We start from the raw sequence: 24,018 nt of genomic DNA on the forward strand, positions 1-24,018 counted from the left end.
TGTTTCTAGAGACTCAGAAATCCCCCCCTTGCGTGCGCCACTGAGTAGCACCACACAATACACCACTTACTGCATGCACCACACAATACAACACTAGCTACTTGCACCACACAATATAATACTAGCGAGTAGCACCACACAATACACCACTAACTGCATGCACCACACAATACAACACTAGCTAAATGCACATCACAATACACCACTAACTACATGCAGCACACCATATAACACTAGCTAAATGCACAACACAATACAACACTAGCTACATACACCACACAATACAACACTAGCTCCACCCACTACACAATACACCACTAGCTAAAAGCACCACACAATACAATACTAGCTAAATGCACAACACAATACACCGCTAGCTACTAGCACCACACAATACATTTGTTATTTATGTGTTATTTATCTTGTCTTATTTTATTGATAAGTTATAGATCAAAAAAAGTTTGTTAAAAGTTAATAAAGTTTATACAAAGGAAAATAAAAAAATAAAAATATGATAGTGTTGGCAGACAAATGTACTGAAGACTGACGACTGCTGCTGATTGGTTGTTACTCAGACCCAGGGTTATTTGCTAATAGTAGCTGCTCCTGTATAAACTTTTCCATCACATCGCTCTGATATCTCACTTGGACAATTGTCCCTGTGCTGGCAGCCATGACAGAAGGCTCTTGAATTTGTTTATTCGCACTTGTTTTATCTATTTCCATGTGCTGTCATGTAACCTTTGGGGCTCGGAAGATGGATGATGGAGGCCAGGGCCACTAGCAGGTTGAGGTCATAATGTCACTGGATCTCATTAACTCTATCACTCTAGGAAGGAGACTCCACAAAGGTCACCTCAACTCAGCGCAGTCGGAAATGTGATGAAGGAATGGCGAGGTGAATATAATTACACTTGGTTCAACTTTATATAAATTCGTCAATAGGAAATTAAAGGTGAATTTACCGTGTTTATCCGTCAAATCCTTCTAGAATCCTTTTCTTTTTTTTTCTTTTTAACTCGTTTTGTTCTTATATTACATTGTTTACAACTAAACTTGTGAACCAGCTAAGATAATGTCATGTAGCCTAACTTAAACATACTATTTTATTTTGAAAAGTGGGCTTAGATGATGGAGTGAGACAGCAATGTTGGTTCGGGGGCCAGAGGAATGATAAATGTAAGTTTTATGTGTTCTGTGTAGTGCGGATGAAATCGGGCAGCATAACCTGGAGGGGGTAAGGAGATGGTTCGGGATTAGAAAGGTTCCCTAAACAGTTTTCTGGGAAGGTTTGAAGGTTTGCGAACTAGGGGAAAGTCTTGTGGACCACAGCTATTGAAAAATAAAACCTACTGTATTATATTTCATTTTGTGATTTGTGATAATGTTAAAACAAGAGTTTCCTCAAATACAAAAATCAAGATACTGTACGTGAAATCATGGCTCAGTAATACAACATCACGTGGCTAAGTGCAAAAAACATGGAATCCTATCTAAGGTGGAGAGCACAAGCCCTCCTTGTTTATAAAACCAACTAACATGAATCCATATAGTATTAAAATGCAGAGTGCACCATACACAATGTGGCGAAGTGGTTAGCACTTCTGCCTCACAGCGCTGGGGTCATGAGTTCAATTCCCGACCATGGCCTTATCTGTGAGGAGTTTGTATGTTCTCCCTGTGTTTGCGTGGGTTTCCTCCGGGTGCTCCGGTTTCCTCCCACACTCCAAAAACATACTGGTAGGTTTATTGGCTGCTATCAAAGATTGACCCCAGTCTCTCTCTCTCTGTCTGTGTGTGTGTATTAGAGAATTTAGACTGTAAGCTTCAATGGGACAGGGACTGATGTGAATGAGTTCTCTGTACAGCGCTGCGGAATTAGTGGCGCTATATAAATAAATGGTGATGATGATGATATTTATTGATCAGATATCTAAGATAAAATTAAGGTGGGTAAATGTAACAAATGAAAAAAAGACGTTAGCCATAAATCCATGAGACCACGTCCTTATCAATTCTTTGGATTCCATACATTGCTGGGCCTCACAGCGTTGGGGCTATAGGTTTGATTCTGACCAGGGCCCTATATGCATGCAGTTTGTATGTTCTGCCAAGTTTGCGTGTGTTTTATTTGGTTTCCGCGCACACAGCAATTGGCTGCAGACAAAAAAAAAATCCCTAATTTCTGTGTGTGTTTGTGTAAAATTTATTGGTAGATTTATCAAACCTTCTAAATTGAAAATCAGAGGTGTTGCCCATAGCAACCAATCAGATTATAGCTATCATCTAGTACATTCTACAAAATGACAGCTGGAATCTGATTGGTTGCTATGGGTAACACCTCAACTTTTCCTTTTTAGAAGGTTTGATAAATCTCTCTCACTGTAAGCTCCAATTAGGCAGGAACTGATGTGAATAATTAAATTTTCTTTGTACATTGTTGCATAATATGGTGGGGCTATATAAATAAATGTTAATAAATAATTAAAGGACTTACAGGACTCCTTGAGACAAGTAGAGAGAACCAGAGGTAAGCACCTCAGTGCATAATCTCATTGCAATGCTACATGCATGTTTGACTTGTTAAATTAGGTAATATTTTGAACAGATAAATAAACCCAGTGACACTATATATATATATATATATATATATATATATATATATATATATATATGTGTACGACATTCTATATCAGTATTCTACACAGCTTTACAGATTCACCAATCAATGTGCTATCTTGGGGAAGTCACAGATACAATTGGTGAGAGAGGTGGGGAATGTCCATTACAAACTATATAATACTCAACAGCTGTTTGTGATTCCCACAGAAGTTTTGTCTCTGTAATATGTTAGCACTGACCAGCAGCCCTTTAACAGCGCTATATAGTGACCTCTGCACAGTATTACTTCCTTTATTCTACATGGTGGAGTCACCATTTGTTTTTACCCAACATGTAAAGACAACAACCAATCAATTATCTTACTTATATATACAGGATATTGTTCCCAGTACCTATTTCTATTCTACAGTATAGACAACCATCAATCAATTATCTTACCTATATAGACAGATGTTGTTTCCAATATCTATTTCTATTCTACGGTATAGTCTACCACCAGTCAACACTCCAACATATATATATATATATATGTTAATTAGATAGATAGATAGATAGATAGATAGATATGAGATAGATAGACAGACAGACAGACAGACAGACAGATAGATAGATAGATAGATAGATAGATAGATATGAGATAGATAGATAGACAGACAGACAGACAGACAGACAGATAGATAGATAGATAGATAGATATGAGATAGATAGATAGACAGATAGATAGATAGATATGAGATAGATAGATAGATAGATAGATAGATAGATAGATAGATAGATAGATAGATAGATATACAGGATGTTATTCCCAGTACCTATTTCTATTCTACATGTATAATGAATTGAACAGTATCACTTCTCTGTTGTTAAGTATGCAGTTAGCAGACTTTGTATTAATGTTTATGTATCGATAACTGCATAGTGCCACTTTTCTATTTCCAGATAGGAATCTAACTATGTCCTCTTAGAATTTAGATTGTATGAAGGTAGATTTATTGAAGAAAGAGAATCTCATTGTGATTGCATATTTTCATGCATCATCTCACATGCTACATGTTAATCTGGAGAGTTGATCACACCTTACCCTAATTCTTCATCTAATTATTTTTTATTCATAAGTCTTCTCCGAACATTTACGATGTTTCATACAGTCCTTCCAGTTACTGGTCCCAGCTGTCTCCTACAAATCACTAGTGATGTGCCGTCCCTTCCCCCCATAATCTAACCTCTATCATCTGGTAGGTAACACACTCTATAGCCAGTTCTGTGGACCCTCAGCCCTTTGTCACTATAGTTGTGTTACTCCGTGTATGTGCCGTGTTCTATATCTCCAGAATGTGACCTTTCATCAACCACTCACATATGGAGAAGCAAAACAATCTAAAATGCTGAATAAACAGTACACAACATGTGTCTGTGTAAAACAATGGTTCCCATGAGATGAAAAACATTGACCAAACAATTTATGTAAGCCTTAAAAAAAATGATGTGTAAATCCCATTTCACTTTCTAGAGGAAATACATTTTCTGTGACCCCGTGACCACCAGACCGTTGAATACAAACCTTGTTTTGCAAGGGAAATATTCAACATTGGTTTTTAAACTAGGACCAGCACAGGGGCAGAGGCAAATAAATCACAATTGCGGAACTTCATTAATTTTTCATATATTTTCATTTCGGCCACCGCACCCTCTTACCCTGGTCGATAGATCAAGCTGCTATCATACACTTAACACCTGGTGCTATGACTTCAGGGTCCAAGGGATGCTATTGACTCTAGTTAGATATAAAGCTAGTTTACAGTTGTTTATGGATCACAGCTCCTGTATTTTATCTCCATACAAGCAGTGAACAGATACAGCTATATTCTCTTACTACGCTCTGAGATGATCTGCCTGCCTACACTGCTGAGCACAAATATAAGATCTATTTCCCACTAAGTCAATCTCGTAGTAGTCATCCGAAAAATTAAGTGCTATAAGGATTTTTTCTTTTTAGACTTATTTTAAAAACAGGCAAAAAAAAAACTGTTCAAACTCCGTTAATAAATCTCTGCGCACCTCATAAAAACACCACATTTCCATTTGAGCAAATATTTGAAAATAATTGGTTTTATTGCAAAATTCTACAGTCTCCCTAAACGAATATGGAATAAAATAAATGATTACGTTATTAAGGTCAATTAAATGTTAATACGGCTTTAACAGAAGAGCAGTACAATGGTTAAAGTCACGGATAACAAAAGAAAGAGATGTTTCATATATACTAACAGTGTGCATATGCCTATAAGGATTCTATTGACATTTCTTGAGGTTTTTGACCCTGTTAAATGCCAGAATCAATATAGAAATTGCTATCGATCAATAGAAATATGAAATTAAACAAACAAAAAATAAAATAAAACAGATAACAGAAATGATATTAAGTCTGTGATATTAGAACTCAAGTAGAAGCTGGCTGTTATTGTGTCGGAGGAGAGTCTGCGCTCTAAATCCCCAAAGGGCTCAATTGAAGAATTCAGACAGCTATGCTTCAAAGGATAAGACACCGTGGAACAGGCTTTCTTTCTGGGTCCCTGAAACCATTACAGAAATGGTGCTAAGGTTTTAAATAATGTCCTGTGATCTAGTCCTTAAAATATCTAACCTGCACTTTCATTCCACAAGCTCTTGATGGTGGCTTGGACTTCACTCATGACCTTCAAACAGCTTATGTGCTAGTCCTCTTTGCTAATAGAGGTTGTAAGATCAATGGGAGGGTGCTAGGATAATGTTTGTGTTTGTTCTGAACCAATTTAAATTGCAAAATACAAGTAGAACTGCATTCAATAGATCATTTAGGACAGTGGCAACAAAGGTTTCATTATGCAACGAATGTGATTTCACAATATTAACTGAAAATTCCAAAACATTTGGATACAAAATCATTGTTCAGGAAGAGGATCATGAATATGACATGAAACAAATGCACGAAAAATGGTATTAATTATGTAAACTGACTGCACTACAGTATTCCATGTAGTAGTATTTAAAGCCAGTTTGGCGTGAAATAAACCTGACATCTAACATGTTTTTATCAAAATTTGTATATTTCCAAACAATTTGCAAAATGCAAATTATGTCAATATTAATAACTGCATATGGAAAGGATAATGAATGCTGTGAATGCACATTAGAAAGTATATGATAGATTATTAGTCATAAGGTAACAAGGAATATTGCTTACATGTGCAAATGCAAAACACTATGAGACATATTTAATAACATGGTGTATAGATTACAAATTTATTGTAACTCGCGGCAACCAGCTTTCAACAGTCTGGGACCAATTAGTCAAATAAAAGCAATTTGTCTGAAATTTTGCTATTGGGCTCAAATTCATATGTTATTATTATGTTGTAGATTTATCAAACCTAAAAAGAAAAAGTGGAAGTGTTGTCCATAACAACCAATCAGATCCTAGCTATCATTTTCTAAAATGTACTAGATAAATGATAGCTAGAATCTGATTGGATGCTATGGGAGGTGTTGCCCATAACAACCAATCAGATTCTAACTATCATTTTCTCAGATGTACTAGATAAATTATTCTGATTCTGAATGTACTAGAATCTGATTGATTGCTATAGGCAACACCTCCACTTTTCCTTTATAGGAGGCTTGATAAATCTCATATATAAATTTCAAATATGACAATTACTAATCATTTGTAAAATATATGTTGTCTTATTACCTGCTACAGGGCGACATTATGAACAATAGAAATGCCAGCTTTATAACCATATAACTCCTTGGTAGGCATGCTGCTATACATTATAGGGATACTAAAGCAATGTGTTCACTTACAAGCAACTTCCAGTGATGCGTTCCGACTCATGGCTTCTCCGAGGTAATTCCGTGCGACACACACGTAGCTGCCCTCGTCAGGCTTACTCCGACGCCCATGAACAATGCGCAAGAAAAACAAAGATCCGCTGGGAAGCAGCATTCGGTGGGAACGTGGGTCGTCTTTATCAGTCTCCACTCTCTCCAGGTCTTTGTACCATTCTATCGTGGGCACTGGTCTGCCTTCAGCTTTACAGTTTAACGTGGTGGGCTCTCCCTTAGAAACAATCACATCTGAGGGATGTTCTACTATCCGAGGAGGAAAATCTTCCTGACGGAGCCGAGATCCTGAAAAAAGACCAAAAGTAAACAGTTCAGTACATTACAGATCAGTACAGATCTCGCTGTGATTAGTACTTAATTATACATAAATTAAAGTATACAAGTTCATTCATTTTCAACATCAAGTTATTTCAAAGTATGGAAACTTCTGCCAAATGTGACAACAGTTACTATTTAATGAAACAATCTAAAATAAATGTGCTGAGCCAAATTTCAAACCCGAGTTTCGCGGTAGAACAGCCGTTTCGCAAAGGTGCAAAATTCTGGCGATACTATCATCATCATCATCAACATTTATTTATATAGCGCCAGCAAATTCTGTAGCATATCTTTGAGCCCCCCATTTTGCTCTTCCAATCCACATTTTATTTGTACATTTGCACTTTGCCAGTTTACAGTCTATGGTGAGAATTTAATTCCCTGCGTTGTTTTTTCGAACAACGCGGGTGCCCACAATTATCGTTAATATGGTCATTGCTGCGCGTTATTACCGTTTCTACGGTAATTTCAAAGCTGATTTTTGCTTGCAGCTGCGTGCACAAATCCACAATAAGATTACCGTACTAACGGTAATAACGCGGATCCCGCTTTGTTCTTTAGAACAATGTTGGGGATTGAATTCCCCCTATGAATACAGATCGGATGACATAAGTCAATTCCTTCTCCTGCGTGGTGTTGTAGGCAAACTTTTTCAGGCCAAACGTGAAATATTTTACAAACAGTTTTGGAACTTTTCTTCATCGATAATTACAGCCTACATTTTCCAATGTTAGCGCTGGGGACTTATTGGGCTCTGCTAATTGGCTAGCCAGTTATTGTTGCTCAGTAACCTGTTTGAGGAGCGGGGTGGAACGCAGAGCCTGGAAGGTGGGAAGGAGAGGCATTCACCATCTACAACCATCTGTTCAGTCTAATAAACAAGGAATACTAGAGGTAGAGCAGCAGTGCATGAAAATATCAGGTACTACCCCTATGGTTCCTTGTTTATATGACTAAACAGATGGTTGTTAGATGGTGAATGCCTCTCCTTCCCACCTTACAGGCTCTGCGTTCCACCCCGCTCCTCAAACAGGTTACTGAGCAACAATAACTGGCTAGCCAATTAATAGAGTTCATTAAATCTCCAACAAGTCTCCTTTTTCCTGTATTAAGAATAAGAAGCAACCCAGCTGTTATATGGGTCTGGGAAGGCCAGCCTGGGGGACCATCACTTGCTCTAATTATTGCTGAACTGCACCGTTGCTTGCGAGATTCCCTGCAAAGCCGAGCTTGCTGTAGTGTACCATCTGCCATCAATAATAAACCAACACTGTCTTTTTATTTAAAAATTCATGACATGCGTTTGAATAACTTTAATAAATATATTGGTAGTGAAATAATGTAAAAAAAAAACAAACAGTCATTTTATTTGTAAATAGCTTTCAGAGAACAGAGTGCATGTTTTACCTCACTTTCCGGCATTAACCTTTAAAGTATATCCGTCCTCTGACACAGTGAAAACAGACATTTTTTTAACACAAATTACCTCATACCTCTGTGATGTCACTAGTTTCTATTGAAGTCATAGGTTGCCTTCTCATCAAATTTGGTTCATCCTACAAAATGGCTGCTTTCGCTGTGTAGTACAGTACACATTGATGGCTATAATTTAATAAAGAACTAGCACTGCAACATATAACATGATACAATGAATAACTAGTCCTCTCTAGCAGGATTTCATGTATTTGCATCAAGGCTGTGATTTATGAGGAAGCATTTTTCCTATGCACACCTGACTTCCTGTCTGTAACCCATCAAATAATTCCTCTGGTGTCAAGGTGTGGCACTAAATATATATCCATGTATGCAGAATATGGCTTTTCCTATTGGATCAACCTTTACGTTAGGTGTTTGCAGTATATTTCTATACCACATTTACTTTTCAGTACACGCTGTATTTTCTGATAGGACATAAAATGTATTGTCTCTCCTAATATTTAGGAACAAACTTTCTATAGACTCATTCAATCTCATAGGAATACCAATTCTATTATTACATTTCATACCCCAGTAAAAATTGGGGCAGGTATTCTGTGAGTTCTTTTTAGAATGAAAGACACTTATAGAATGCAATCTTTCCATAAAATTTAAACCGGGTTTGATACACTTCCTATTTAAAACCTCCAAAATGAAATGGGATCATATAAGATATGCCTCAATTTTTACAAATTTCAAAGCTGTTTATATGAAGCCATCCAGAACTAAACAATAGGAGAGTGGAGACATCCCACTGCACACACTGAGAGGTGCAAGGATATGTAGTCAGTGTACTGAGCCAGACTATATACGCTTCCTATGGTGTGGTATAATTGAAAGTGGGGTATTTACCACTTCACCAGACTAGTAGATATGGTATTTACCTCAGTTCAGCGCTTTCCCGCTTCCTCACCTCCATTTAAATGGTAATGCTCCTCTTTTGAATTGATCGTAGCTTTTTCTGTTTAAAATAATTGAGTGTCTCTTTAAATTTCCATTCCCTAGCTGTCACACTGTGTAAAAGGCAGTATGACTAAATAACAAATTGAACGCAGAATGGATATCCATAATGCTACAATTTGGTTATTTTATCCTAAACGGAATCCATTTTAAGCTGTGGTATTGATAATGCCACAGAATTATGAAGTGATTTTAAATGTCAGAAAGATGAAATACATTAGGGACAAACGTAGGATCAAATAAGATATGTTGGTGAAAAAAAAAATGTAAGGGATAAGAAATGTGAGATCCTCTTGTCAGCTAAACACAAGTGTGCATTAAGCATATATGTGAACAGACAGCGCATCATTATACATACATTACATTTACTGTATGTAACCCGTGTACAGTTTCCTATAGTCACCTTCTTTACATATCTGCATGAAATATACTATGGGCAGCTATGAATATTATTGACATAGTGAATAAGCCATGTACTGGCAGGAGCATGCTCACTGCACTCCTGAGAATCATTCTGTGACATCATCAAGCTGCCAGCTTACAGTACATTGGCTCTGAATCAGTGACGGAACTACCGTGGGTGCATGGGGTGTGGCCATTTCTGGGGCCTTGTGGTGAGGAGGGCCCAGCAAAGCTGGTGTTCCACCCCCCTCCTGGGTCACCGTAGGAACCATCTTTTTAAAATGATTGGGGGTGCTCACGTTATCCCACCCACCCACGCGGCTCAAAAATTACACATGATCAGTGCCTCAGTCAGCACCCACATAGCTTTCTCCTATGATGGCGACGGGTGTACTTTAAAGTCTAACATGTGCTAGCAAAGACAGTGATGGAAGATGGTTTTATCCCTTTCATCTTTTTAGTTTGGCATCTATAAATGTCTACATGTCACCAATGAGTGATTTAAGGATATCCAGAGCACACACACATATTATTTATTTGGATAAATTAAACTTAATAGCATAAACTTTAAAAGGAGCTTCCATATGTTCTCCACATCCAGACTCGTTATTGATGAACACAATCTGTATCTCTTAAGGAGCCTGTAATCCGCAATCAGAATTTAATAACAATGAATTCTCAGCAACAATTCCAGCTAAGCATCTGTTACTGTTCAAAAGTTGTATAGCTGATTGAATAATGATTCAGAGATCTTCTTCATTTAGCATACTCACTGCACATCAAGGGCCCAGCTTTTCCCTCCAGTAAATTCAGTATACAAAATGCCGTATGTTACTTTCCCATCCCAAGGCAGCTCCTCTCGCATTTTCTCCCTCTGTAAAACACTGGAGCGATTTCTCATGTCAGACTGCAAGATGGTGTCCTGTCTATATATCTGGTGCAGCCAGAATAAGACTCAATGCCTTCTGGGTGTCCAAGCCAAGTCTGAAAGCCTGCCAACACTTTACTTGCTAAGAGCTTTCCATCTTCGACAAAGAGGACATTTACACACACTGTATATGTTTCCTGGTAAGTTACACAATGAGGTTCTCTTTTAATTAATTGGTATAAACAAAGTGTTAAAGGAATACGTTGATGCAAATGACTTATCAGGGAATGGCTAAGTTTATATAGCTGGAACAGCTCTTGGTTCTGAGAACTACAAAGGGGGAAGCTCTATAAAGCATTACAAGCATAGCACATTATGGTGTGCTTTATAGAAAAATGTAGGAATGCTTTCAACTTATAGCACGCATCTTTACTTGTACTGTCCTGAGCTAGCACACATTAGGGAACTACCACAAATATTCCTCACTGATGTGACTTACAGTGCGAGAGAGCACGATACAATGTATTAAGAGAGCCGTGCTAGTGCTGCTCTGATTCTGGTTCTGTTTCACCAATCTCCTGTTAAAGTGATGGATCCCGTGTGCTGTATGTATGTAGCGCTTGGAGGGAAGGCAAACTTACACTGTTTAAGTAGAGAGAACAGAGTGGGAGGTCAGGTGGTAACTAGGACTGTGTGAGGGTGCACCGCTGAATGGTGGGGGGGACGTAGTTTATGAATATTTTGTGTTCATTTGGTTAAAATTGAGGGCTAGTTAGTCGTCAGTTTTCCTTTTTGCCCCAAGCGCTAAAATTTTAAGCTAGGGCTCTGTGGGAGGTTGACTGAGGTCTACTACAGTCAGATCATCAGTCACCCTCCAGTCAACACCCACTGTGACCTGTCAGCCGGTCACATTGGGCAGGGCAGCGGAACACGGTAAGCCTGGTAAGTGTGGCAGCCCGCCGGCCAGCGCCATCCCCATTTGGCCTCTGAGTCCTCCCTCCGAACAGAGAAGGGATCAGAATAGACACCTAGGGATGGGGAGCGGAGCATGTACAAACTTCTTGGAGGTGGACACTGGGAATGCCAGTCCTGATGGCGGGTACCTCTGACATGACTTGATCTGATTACAGCCAATTTTATTGGCAGGGACCCCTGCCAGTTAGTAGCCTTTGGGCCCCAACAAACCATAATCTGGCCCTGTCTGTCTAACTCATGAAATTGGTCTGGGTTCAGATAAAGTGCGCTCTCCCTAATCTAGTTACACTTATATGCCAAGTAAGGCTCCTCCAGTTTCTGATGGGGTTTAGAAACATAGAATCTGACATCATGAAGTTACCTGTAGGTCCATCTAATCTGCCCTTTCTTTGTAGGTTTAGTTTATTTTCATCTTAGGAGGGGGGTGGAGGGTATTTTGAGTAGTTGAAATTCTTAGACAATAGCAATACGTTTATTTTCCCCATGCGTTCTTCATCTCCTTTACTGCACTAGTCCCCACCACATCTGGCTTTTGTGACCCACGTTCATTGTTTTACATTTGGATATATTACATTTAAGATTCCATCCTTTAGGCCATTTTCTCTAAAAGAGAAAAGAGATGCAATGATTTTCATCATCTGCAAAGATACACCTTCCCTCGTAGACCACAAGTGGAATCAGTAATCAATACATTGAAGAAAACAGGACCCGGGACTGAAATACTGACTATCAGACCTTCATAAGATCTTACAACACTGACCTTTAGCCAAACATTTATCCTTTTCACTAACTTTGACTCACATCCAAGTATTTACTAAATTCATTTATTGTGGGATACTAGATTAAATGCCTTACTAAAATCTCAATTAGTGTCAACTGGTCCATCATGATCTATCATTTTAGTTACATAGTCAAAAATATCCATTAGATTTGTTTGACATGATCTCTCAGCAGCAAATTCCTTTCCCTTGTTTGACTCTCAATAGTTAATAATTATTTTTAAGCATCCCATCAATTTCCATATATTGGTGTGAGACTCACAGGTACAGAATTATCATATTTTTCCCTACTCCTTTTTTGTGTAGTGAATTACATTTACCATTGTCCAATCACCTGGAGTTATACCTGTCAGCAGCGATTGGTTAAAAAGTTTGGATAATGGCGCAGCAAGCACTGATTCTATTCCTGTTAATGCTCTTTGAGGTATACTATTGATTTAGCTACTTTTAATTTTGAGGGTTCAAGTAACATCTCTTCTATAGTAACTATATTTGCGTCTACATTCCAGTACAATATATATTTCCCCTATAATGTATGTGACCCCTTTGAATTTTCAACAGTAAATACAGAGAAAAAAACAATATTTAGGCAGTCTGCAATTTCTTTTTCTCATTTGGGATTTCTGTCCCCTTCTGGTTTAAAACCCCTTTGCTTTTTTGTTTTCTTATGGTAGCACGTATAAAAAATTCCAGGGGTGGAACTATAGTGGGTGCAGGGTGTGCAGAGGCTACAGGGCCCAGAGGAGAAGCGGCCCGGCAGTGTCATGTCACTCCCACCCACGAAAACCCTCTCCCCCACTGCTCTCAAAAGAGCTGAGCGGAGGACTCTTCGGAGCATGTGCCGGTACCACTCATGCAGATAAGAGGCCTCCTCTCGGCTCCATTGAGAGTGTTCTTGAGGTGAGGTGAGGTGGGGAACAGGGGAGGTGGTTGGTACATGGGTTACTTTAATTTTGGCAGGGATGTGTCCATGGGACTCACTCTGACACAGAAGGACCTACCTCCAAAATTCCATGACACATGACAGCATTTCATGAAACGTCAGTCCATGTCACACCCATACCTCCCAACAGCTAACATTTCTGAAGCGGGACCTGAAAACGCTAGGCCAACCCCAACCCTTCTACCCACTAAAGACACCCTTGAATTGCAAAGTAAGACACTACGTCCACATTTGATGAAGCCAAGTGTGTAAGTAGTGACCCTTTCAGATCACAAAAACCGTGACAGTCCCACAAAATTTAGCACTCTAGGCAGATAGGTTGGAGGAGTTTTTAGTGTCTGGACAGTCACTGCTTGCCACCTCCTGAGTCAGAGTGAGGCACTTGACGCTTAGGTTTTGGTAGAAGGATGTGTCACATAAATCATACTTGCCTAGTTTTTGGACCTTTCCTCTTGAAGATCCAGGAGGGGAGGTCCAAGGGACAAGTGCAGGCGACGTGAAGGTGCATACAGCATCATCACGGCCCTGCCCCGCCCACTTTGCAAGAAGATTGGGCGGGATCCAGGAAGGAGGGCTACTCTCCAAGAAGTCCTGAGAATTCTCAGAAATGCATGAGTCTACCGGACATTCCGTCAGAGCAGTCAAGTCAATATATATATATATATATATATATATATATCTATATATATATATATATATATATATATATATATATATATATATATATATATATATATATTCATTCATTCTGTCACCTGCATGGTGACAACACCGCTGTTTCTGAAGGGACATTATACTACAATATTGCCCATGTAGTTTGTACATCTGTTCTATGAGAGAGTAGCCCAGTATTCTGCAGAGAAGTTTAATGTGATAAAATGTACATCCTGCAATTCTTCATTTACTGGTAATCATGTCCTTATCTTGTGATCTGTTACAGAGTGTTGGAGGATATAAAGGTGCAGTGTTCCATGTGACTAAAGGCTTCTTTCTTCCTTGTTGTCTTGGATGATTTGTATTTTTAGATGCGCCCTAACTAGAACTTGGTTAACATCCCTGTTAGTCATTCTTTTAGACATAATGAAGCTATGTAAGAAGAATAAGTTCTAAATTTAGAGCTCTCCGCAGCGAGCAGCAGGATGCGCTAGGGCTGCAACACTGTAACCATTCACTTTATTATTCCATGACCTAGATAAAGCTGCGATTTAATGAATGTCCACATGGAAAATGCACAAGAATTAATGGATATAGACTTCAGAATGTTTCTTTATGTCGTACAAAAACTAATAAGCATTTGAGAGAGTAACACTTAAATCTTACAAAGGAGCAAGAGAGACACTTTAAATGGGATATTCACAATTCTGTTACTTCAGATACAGTGATTAATACAAAATAACTGTTATATTAAGAAATAAATGCTCATGCTTAGAATTAGGAGCAAAGCACATAAAAGGAGTAAATTTGCTCCTGGACAAACCACTTTTTGCATGCAGGGAACATACTTTTGCATGTAGCATACAAATACTGTATAGCTTTATGTTTATACTGCTATTTAGACATGAACTTTGACCCTCCCCCATCTCTAAATCTGCCTGCACGTTTTAAATGTGTCCTCCTATCCTGCATTGCAACATGGTTTTGCCAAGGTGCAAATTTACTCCCTTGTTTGCTCTGCTCCTAATTATAATTGAGGCCCATTGTGTTCCATGTATCCTGGTTTTAGTATGTTTTTTTTTTCTTTGGCTATGTGTAAGTTGTAATTATGCCGATAGATGCAGTGAATACCAGTCAATCACAAGGGTGCACTGTAGTGGTGAAAGTAATACATTGTATACTGCACACTTATTATTATCCTGACTATCCAATAATATACAACACAAACACATTTAATTGCTTTTTTAGTATTAGAATAAGATTAGGATAAAATGCCTTTATTTACCTTTGCTCTATTTTTCTGAATGTGCATTTTCTGAGTGATTTTTACCTTCATGTTTGTGAATATGACTCACACATGTGGACAACATTGATCACACCCCCAATGTCCTCAAACCACACCCAGATCTGTCCTATCCACACCTGTTTTGCAGTAAGCCACACCCCTTTATATCACCACCAATCAGGGCTATCAGAGATAAATGGGATAGGTGGCAGGTATGCTCACTGCCTCAGTGTTGTCACTAGTTCTAGCGCACTGAAAGGCTACACGTCCCTAAATGTTGGTTCATGGCACAAAATGGCTGCCTCTGCTGGTGACAGGTCTAAGTTCACTCAAAAAGAAGCGATGCCTTGTAAGCAGCAGTTGACTCCCAGAAGGTAGCAAGGGGTAGATTATATTGACTGTCATTTATTTGGGGATTGTGATCGGTCCTACCGCTCACACATTTCACACCCACTGCTTTTCCGGTCCGCACAGACAGCCCCAGGGGCTCTGGACAGTTAGAGGGGCCACCTAGGAAAATGTTTTCCTAGGTCATAATGCTGCTTTAAGAAATACTTGCCCGCTCTCCCGGGAATTTCTGTGAGTCTCCCGAATTCCGGATAGGTCTGCAGAGTGAGCAGGCCATGCTCCTGCATCCTGCACACTTTATAGCGATGGAAGCCTCCATGGCACAATTCTTGGTGAATTGAGTTATTTTGCGACCCGCCCCCTTTAATCCTCACACTCGACCTCCCCTCTGGGACCTCCCGAGGGAAACATTAAAAAGTTGGTAACTATGCTTTGAGAGAGTTTACACTTAAGTATTACCGCTTTTGAAACAATTATGATTTATACGCCTCTTTGATTCTGAATAAAACAGGAGTTCTCCCAACTTTCAGAGATCCTTAGTTCAAAGGTGCACATTTGCTAACACAGGTGCCAACTAGCAGTATCTTATAGCAACCAATCAAATATTTGCTTTTACAACCAATCAGATATTTGCTTTCATTTATCTACTTTGCACTGAAACCTAATCACTGATTGGTTGCTACATGTTACTGCCATGTGAAAGTGTTTGCCTGTATTAATAAATACCCCTGCAGTGTATAAATGATAGGTAAATGTATCTCACTCAATGCAATGAAAATGTCACCATTGTTTATACCAAGATATGCAAAGGAATGAGGTCCCTTGCTCTAAGTAACTCACACACATGCCTTTCTCTCAACATTTATCGAAAAGTAAATTGAAAATTAACCAGAGTCTATTTTGCCATGGAGTAAATAAATCATTTCTGAAGACAAAGCATTCTGCATCCTGCAAGGGGGCGAAAGGGGGGGATATGTAACTCTAGTCTTTCTTTAATGTGAAAGTCATAAAACAAGCAGCGTTCTGTTCCAGGATTAATATTGCATAAACCCAACTTAGTCCTTGTACCACTAGGATAATGTGATTTAGAGATCAAGGCAAGCTGTCAAATCCTAAACAATTTATGATGGCAAATTTGTTGCCAAACAAAAAGCAATAGATTTTCCACGATGGTCACAAGCTAAGGGGGGAATGACAGAGCTCTAGAACTGCAATCAACTGTAGCAAGCTCGCTTAAAGAGGGATTTTCATTTCTTGGCAGTATAGCAAGTTCTCGAGCAGAGCGATACTAAGGGTGTGATTTCGTTCCCTCTGTAAGTAACTTAATGAATGAAGTACTAATTAACATTATGGCATTGATAAATGGAGAGAGAGATTAGGGACGTACTCGATATTCAGACCTTCCCAGATGGACTGTCAAAGCCACATTAATTCCTATCTCATTGAAGCATCTGCCTCTCCCATAATCCACTGGCCCTTGGTATGAACAACACAAACTGTTGTGACTCAATTCGATTTATATCAATCTAATTTCTTTTAATCCAATTTGTATTCCTATCTACTACCTTCTAATCACTTAAATCTTCAGCCTCCATCTGGTATATTTTCTCTCAAAATTAACTAAGCAGATGCCTCTGCAATTGTCTTCCGCAGTTAGGCTAATCGCGCCCTTCGCAGTGGCCCTAACAAAATGCATTTATTCCGGACGTGACTTAGATTGCTGCCCTTCATGTTACAAAACATGGTGGCTCCGGATAGCCATTTTGCCGCTCATTAATTGGTTCATTTCAATTACAGTGATACCGAAGACGCCGGGGACAAAAGCGCCAGCAATGGGGACCTATAGGCAGATAACACAATGGGCTCATTTGTCATATGGACACTCGTGATAATATTGCTTTGAAAGGAAGAAAAAAAAAAGGATTGAAGCAGAATGCATTGTCTATTAAATTGTGTATGGCAGAATGCCGCTCGACTCAAGGTTCCAATCAGACTCTTTGTTCTGCTTTATTTTATATGCTGCTTTTGGTTGCTATCAGAAGGGGCTTCCTCTCCACCTTACACCTCATCCCATCTGGAGCCCAACACGTGCACCTAATTGGTATTATTATTATTATTTCTAGGTGACATAAGCAGAATCCTTATACCCAGCCACAGGCGGACATTGCCAAACATTGCACATTATCAGCATGATGGAAACCTAAACAAATATATATTTCCTGCTAGGTATGTTATAAATTAAAATTAGATCACAATAAGGGCTGTTAAGAAAATATTAACTATTTATTATATAATGATAACTTTATTACAGACCTTAATAAATATGTTTTTGAAAACTGCGATTTTAACTGATTATGTTTTATAATTTACATTAAAAAGCAACATTAGTAATCACATTTAATTATTAGTATGTTTAAATAATATAAGATGATGTCCCTTTGATTGGACAGTATATTAGTGTAAAAGGTGTTCCCTAGCCTTATTATAGCATAGGGTATCATCATCATCATCACCATTTCTTCATATAGCGCCACTGATTCCGTAGTGCTGTACAGAGAACTCATTCCCATCATGCTTGTATACAAGGCACATAACTCAAAGTTGATTTGTTGCCTGTGTCTCCTGTGTAACTATTTACAGTATATAGACCTTAAAGTACAAGAATAACTCCAGCTTAAATATTTGCCATTACCCCCCTAAATAGCAGAACTTCAGATTGTGGTACCGCCACAGCTCTGGGGCACCCCCTAGTGGTGCACTGTGTTGGTGTAACAGCATCAGCTTGAGGGGGTAAGTTAGTAGGGGGAATTGAGCTTGGGTGGAGATCTTTAACTTATAACGTCAGAAATGTGGGTTTATAACTGATGGCATCACTGCGGTCTAATTATATGTAAAATGTTAAGGAATATAAACTCTATCCGCATACAACAGAATTACAACAGAGTAATAAAGGAACATCATGTCAATATGCATCGTGAAAAAGTGCATTACCTGCCAAGTGTGCTGTAAGAAGTGAAGATCTGGCTTATGTACAGTAAAACAATGTCCTGCCTTACATAAGTGCTGGATTTGTTTGTAATGCTAAAGACCAGACTTGTGTAATATTAATGTATCATTATTATTATGTCAGATAAATAGTAACAATATTTTTTTTTTATATTGACATGTTTTTTTTTCCAATTTAAAGTAAATATTGCAGTATTGTTGAAACAATGTTTCATTTTTATATGTCAAGCATCCATCAAGCAATTACTATTTTTGCTTTACCTTGGTAATATATGATTAAACTGCATTTCTGGAGCACCGTCATACAAGAGAAGTCCCCACTTGAGCTTAAAATACTTGGAAACCAATAAAATGCATTGTCACGCAACCTAACAGCCTTGTGTCAAGTGACCATCAATTTGATAATCGGCCAAAAATCATTTCAAGCCCTCTTAGACTTCTACGTTCTTTGTTACCTTGACGTCCATTTGAAACATTAAAAACACCGACAGCGGAAGCCAAATTTCATGTAAATAAACTGATTGGAAAACAGCACAAAATATAATCAAATGGAAAAAGAAAAATTCATTTGAAAGGACTATATGAATAGATCATTCAAATCAGATTGTTGAAGTTTAGATATATCCAGGGGATTTTCCCAGGAGATTACAGGAACCACAAGTTACAATTAAACTCTGAAGAAAGTTATTTAATATGCATGTTGACAAAAAAAGGAACAAGATATTAATCATGCCGAATTAGCATTTCCATTGTGGAGCTCAGTTCAGTTCTGTGTTCCAATTCAGGAGGAATCTGGCTGTTGGACTGTACAAGTCTACAGGCTTCATTTATGGAAACATTGCAGCTTACTGCTAACTGTCATTAAGAGATGAATAATGAGACACTGCTGCACTTTCCTCCTTGATTAGTCTCACCTCCCCTTTAGCCCTGAGTTCTTTCAATGTGCTGTTCTGGGTCTCCGCTAGATGTAGGACAAAGGAATTTGTTTTAATCACATTTGAATTATTTAGGGACAATAAAGGCTAATATTGAAACCAAAAGGGGATTGGGTTCACATTGCAATCATAAATATTATTTATTTTATAAAAAAAAGGGAAGTAAGAACAATTGTTTATAATTTTCTGGGTATCAGCAAGTTTTCTATTAGCATTGAGAAGTGTTCTATTATATTAATCCTGTGAATGTCCGGACTGAGTCAATCAAACTGGAGATTGAAGGGACACTGTACTAAAATAAGACTTGTTTTGCAAACAGCGGATACATTGTAGATGTTTTCTTGTCCAATCCTTTTCTGCAATTTTAGAAAGGCTTCCTACAATGTCTGTTAATAAGCCTGCACAAAGTAATTCGGCAATTTTAGAGAAGTTTAGCAACTAGATCTCTTAAAAAATATATTTGTGAATGTTATTAGTAGTTTTTTTTATGTAAAAGTAACTTGCATTTAGGTTTTAATAATTCTAAAAACCAAAGCAAAGAAATAAATACAATAAAACTATATATATATATATATAGTTCTTGCAGTACCACTTGCGGCCAACATGTAGTGATGCAGAGCCAAACCGTCCATTCTACTGATTCCTTTAAATGAATGCAGCAAGTGGCAAACTATTTTAGTAAAAATGAATATACACTGTAAACTAACTGCAGTGCGTGTTTTTGGTGATACAAATCGCATCGAATCGCGATATCAAGTCCCCAAGAAACTGGTGTGGGATCAGGGGGTGTGGCCTACCTAGAACTCCCCAAAAAATTGTGAGTCTCCCGAACATTTAATACATGAAATATCTCAATGGACCATAATTTTTTTGTTTGTCAAGAAGAGATCTACTAACCTGCCCTGCACCATGGTGTGAGTTTATTTTATTGGCTTGTTTATAACCTCTTGTAACTTTTACCATTTACATTAATTTATCTTTCTGTTTTGATTTTGTGCTTTTCAGCAATGTATTTATATAACGAGGCTGAACTGTTTCTCTCATGGCTTGAGACGTGATACCTCTCACACACACACATAACAGAACTGTGCTGTATCACCCACGCCAACAATAACTATCGACCCTGCCTCATATACATGCATGGCTGAAGCACACAGAAGAAAGATGCACAGATAAAACAATGCATTTAGTAAAAGTTGCAGGCAGACATGTACAAGCTAATACATTAAAGTCATGGGAAGGTAGACAACCCCTTTAAGTATTTGCAATTCATAAAATCGTCCCGGCCTAAAGAAACAGCTTCTTCAAGAAAATGTTCCTTTACGTTGCATCTAATCCGTCAGGGCTAAATATTTACAATTCAACTTGAGAACATCTAGAAATGACAATAACTAAATGAACAGATATAATCTGATGTAGTCAGAAGAGCCATAGACCATGACAGGAACTCACAATATTGTCATAATCCACACTGCAAAATGAAATGTTTCTTTTAAAAACCGAGGCATAGAGCATAGAAACATTTCCTGTAAAAATAGTGGTATACTGTGAGGACACATAAACAAAAGTCATAACAACGCAGTAACAGACGTGGAACCAACCACTGTATTGTGCTGAAGATGATTTATATTTCAGATCGGTTCAAAACATGTCGCTAGCTAACATTTGCTGTAATGTATATTTTACATTTTTTGTTACAGCACTGCAGACTGAACAGTCATGGCCAAAGGTTTTGAGGATGACACAAGTATTGGTTTTCACAAAGTTTGCTGCTTCAGTATTTTTAGCCCTTTTTGTCAGATGTTGCTATGGTATACTGAAGTAAAATTACAAGCATTTTATAAGTGTCAAAGGCTTTTATTGACAATTACATTAAGTTTATGCAAACAGTCAATATTTGCAGTGTTGACCCTTCTTTTTGAAGACCTCTGCAATTCGCCCTGGCATGCTGTCAATCAACTCCTGGGCCACATACTGACTGATGGCCGCACATTCTTGCCTTATCAATGCTTGGAGTTTGTCAGAATTTGTGAGTGAGCCCACTCCCTTGGTTGAGAAGCAGCTCCACACATAATTGATCTCAGGATGCTTTACTGTTGGCATGACACAGGACTGATGGTAGCGCTCACCTTTCCTTCTCTGGACAAGCGTTTTTCCAGATGCCCCAAACAATCTGAAAAAGGATTCATCACAGAAAATGACTTTACCCCAGTCCTCAGCAATCCAATCTCTCTACCTTTTGCAGAATATCAGTCTGTCCCTGATGTTTTTCCTGGAGAGAAGTGGCTTCTTTGCTGGCCTTCTTGACACCAGGCCATCCTCAAAATGTCTTTGCCTCACTGTGCGTGCAGTTGCACTCACACATGCCTGCTGCCATTCCTGAGCAAGCTCTGACTGGTGGTGCCCCAATCCCGCAGCTGAATCAAATTTAGGAGATGGTTCTGGCGCTTGCTGGGCGTTCTTGGGCGCCCTGAAGCCTTCTTCACAACTATTAAACCTCTCTCCTTGAAGTTCTTCATGATCCGATAAATGGTTGATTTAGGTGCAATCTTACTAGCAAAAATATTCTTGCCTGTGAAGCCTTTTTTGTGCAAAGCAATGATGACTGCACGTGTTTCCATGATTTCAAGCACCACCAACCTTTTAAAGCTCCCTGTCTGTTATTCTAACTCAATCAGCATGACAGAGTGATCTCCAGCCTTGTCCTCGTCAACACTCTCACCTGTGTTAACAAGAGAATCACTGACCTGATCTCAGATGGTCCTTTTGTTGCACGGCTGAAATGCAGTGGAAATGTTGTTTTTGGGATGAAGTTCATTGTCATAGCAAAAAGGGACTTTGAAATTAATTGCAATTCATCTGATCACTCTTCATGACATTCTAGAGTATATGCAAATTGCCATCATAAAAACTGAGTCAGCAGACTTTGTGAAAAATAATATTTGTGTCATTCTCAAAACTTTTGGCTATGACTGTACATAGTTACTATATTGCAAACACCCTAGGGAGGAACATGCCTGGGGCTCGTAGCAAAATTTGGGGGGGAGGTGGAGGGGGGGGGGGGCAGCGATGTCGCTCTTATGACCACTCTTATGACCAATACTGTCTCGCGTTACTGACTGTTTTCTGCCATTTCATCTTGGATGTCCTCTCGCCAACTCAAACACAATCTTTCAAAAACAGAATTAATAATATTCCCACCAACCAACAGAAACTTCCTGTCTGACATTTCTATTTCTGTTGACAACTTGACCATAAATCCCACCCCCCAAACTCGTTGCCTAGGTGTAATCCTTGACTTACAACTATCCTTTGTTCCCCACATCAACTTTATGTTTATATAATGCTGCATACATCTAAAGAACATTTCCAGAATGCGCACATATCTCACACAAGATACTGCAAAAACCTTAATTCATTCACTTATTATCTCCTGCATCGACTATTTCAATTCCCTCCTTACTGGTCTTCTCCAAATCATACTGTTACCCCTACAATCTTTTTAGCACGTAGCGGCTAGATTGATTTTCCTTGCAAATCGTTCTTCCTCTGCTAGTACATCTAAGAAAAAAAATTGGTTATCACATTGGTTGCTATGGGTTACAGCAGCCTTTTCACCCGTTTTAATAAATGCACCTGTATATGTATCAATTGTGTAATATATATCTATAACATTAGCATACTGTAGACTACAGGGACTGACCACACCAAGGGTCTAGCACAAAATTATTTTCTCCGTGACCTCCATGACCTTCTTATTAAAATCATGCTAGCATATTTCAAAACATGTTTTTAGAGGTATGACCAAACATCTGGTAATAGATCAGTATATGGAAAATAGGAATGTTTGTGTTATTCTGATTATTTACCTCTGGAATACACATTACAGACCTCCATTCCGTTCTATTTAAAATCAGTCTATGCCTTCAGTAAAAAAAACCTGCAGAACGTTTTAGTTCAAAAGCAAGGATGATAAATTAGTTTTTGTTAACTTGTTTGATGTAACACGTGAAGAGATACAGGTCCCCTATAAAGAACGTAATGTTCTCCTTACTCCCAGAAGGAAAGAGTTATCCCACTAAACATAAACTTGGTTTTGAAATCTTTGATAAAAAAAAAAGGTTTCCAGAAGTATCCACCATAAACCACTTTATATGTTTTGTATTGATGAAATTTCATAAAAAAAGTTACATAAATAATTCCACAGCTTTTATATAAACAGTGCAATTACCTAAAATAAAACACTGTTTGTGATAGGGAGATCACACGTTAACTCCTGTGTATACACCATCACCCTTGTCCCCTTGCCACTCAAAAACACTCCTTGCATTTTTAAGACTTGAATCTGTTCTTCACCGTTCTCTGACTAATCAAGCCCTTTGATAGACGTACATTGAGCAACTTTTCTTTTGGTATATATGATGGAAATTGTGATTCTTTTAAAAGTTATTGGGAACAGAAATCATTATAATAGGAAATCTTTACACGCTTGATGGCACAAAAGTCCCTATATATATTACACACACTTTTTATTTAAGGGGAAGGTGATGTATACAACATGA

General features: G+C 38.4%; 1 protein-coding gene across 11 annotated transcripts in view; it reads right to left on the reverse strand.

Annotated features, from left to right (window-relative positions):
* ROBO2 (roundabout guidance receptor 2) overlaps positions 1–24,018 on the reverse strand; it is a 368,188-nt gene that overhangs the window by 321,517 nt on the left and 22,653 nt on the right. For all 11 annotated transcript variants that reach the window (XM_075197088.1, XM_075197083.1, XM_075197082.1 and 8 more), the window contains exon 2: positions 6,466–6,792. In XM_075197088.1, the coding sequence (XP_075053189.1) occupies positions 6,466–6,792 (327 nt within the window). The remainder of the gene's footprint in view (positions 1–6,465; positions 6,793–24,018) is intronic.

This window comes from Mixophyes fleayi, chromosome 2 (genome assembly GCF_038048845.1).
Source record: "Mixophyes fleayi isolate aMixFle1 chromosome 2, aMixFle1.hap1, whole genome shotgun sequence".
Lineage (NCBI taxonomy): Eukaryota > Metazoa > Chordata > Amphibia > Anura > Limnodynastidae > Mixophyes > Mixophyes fleayi.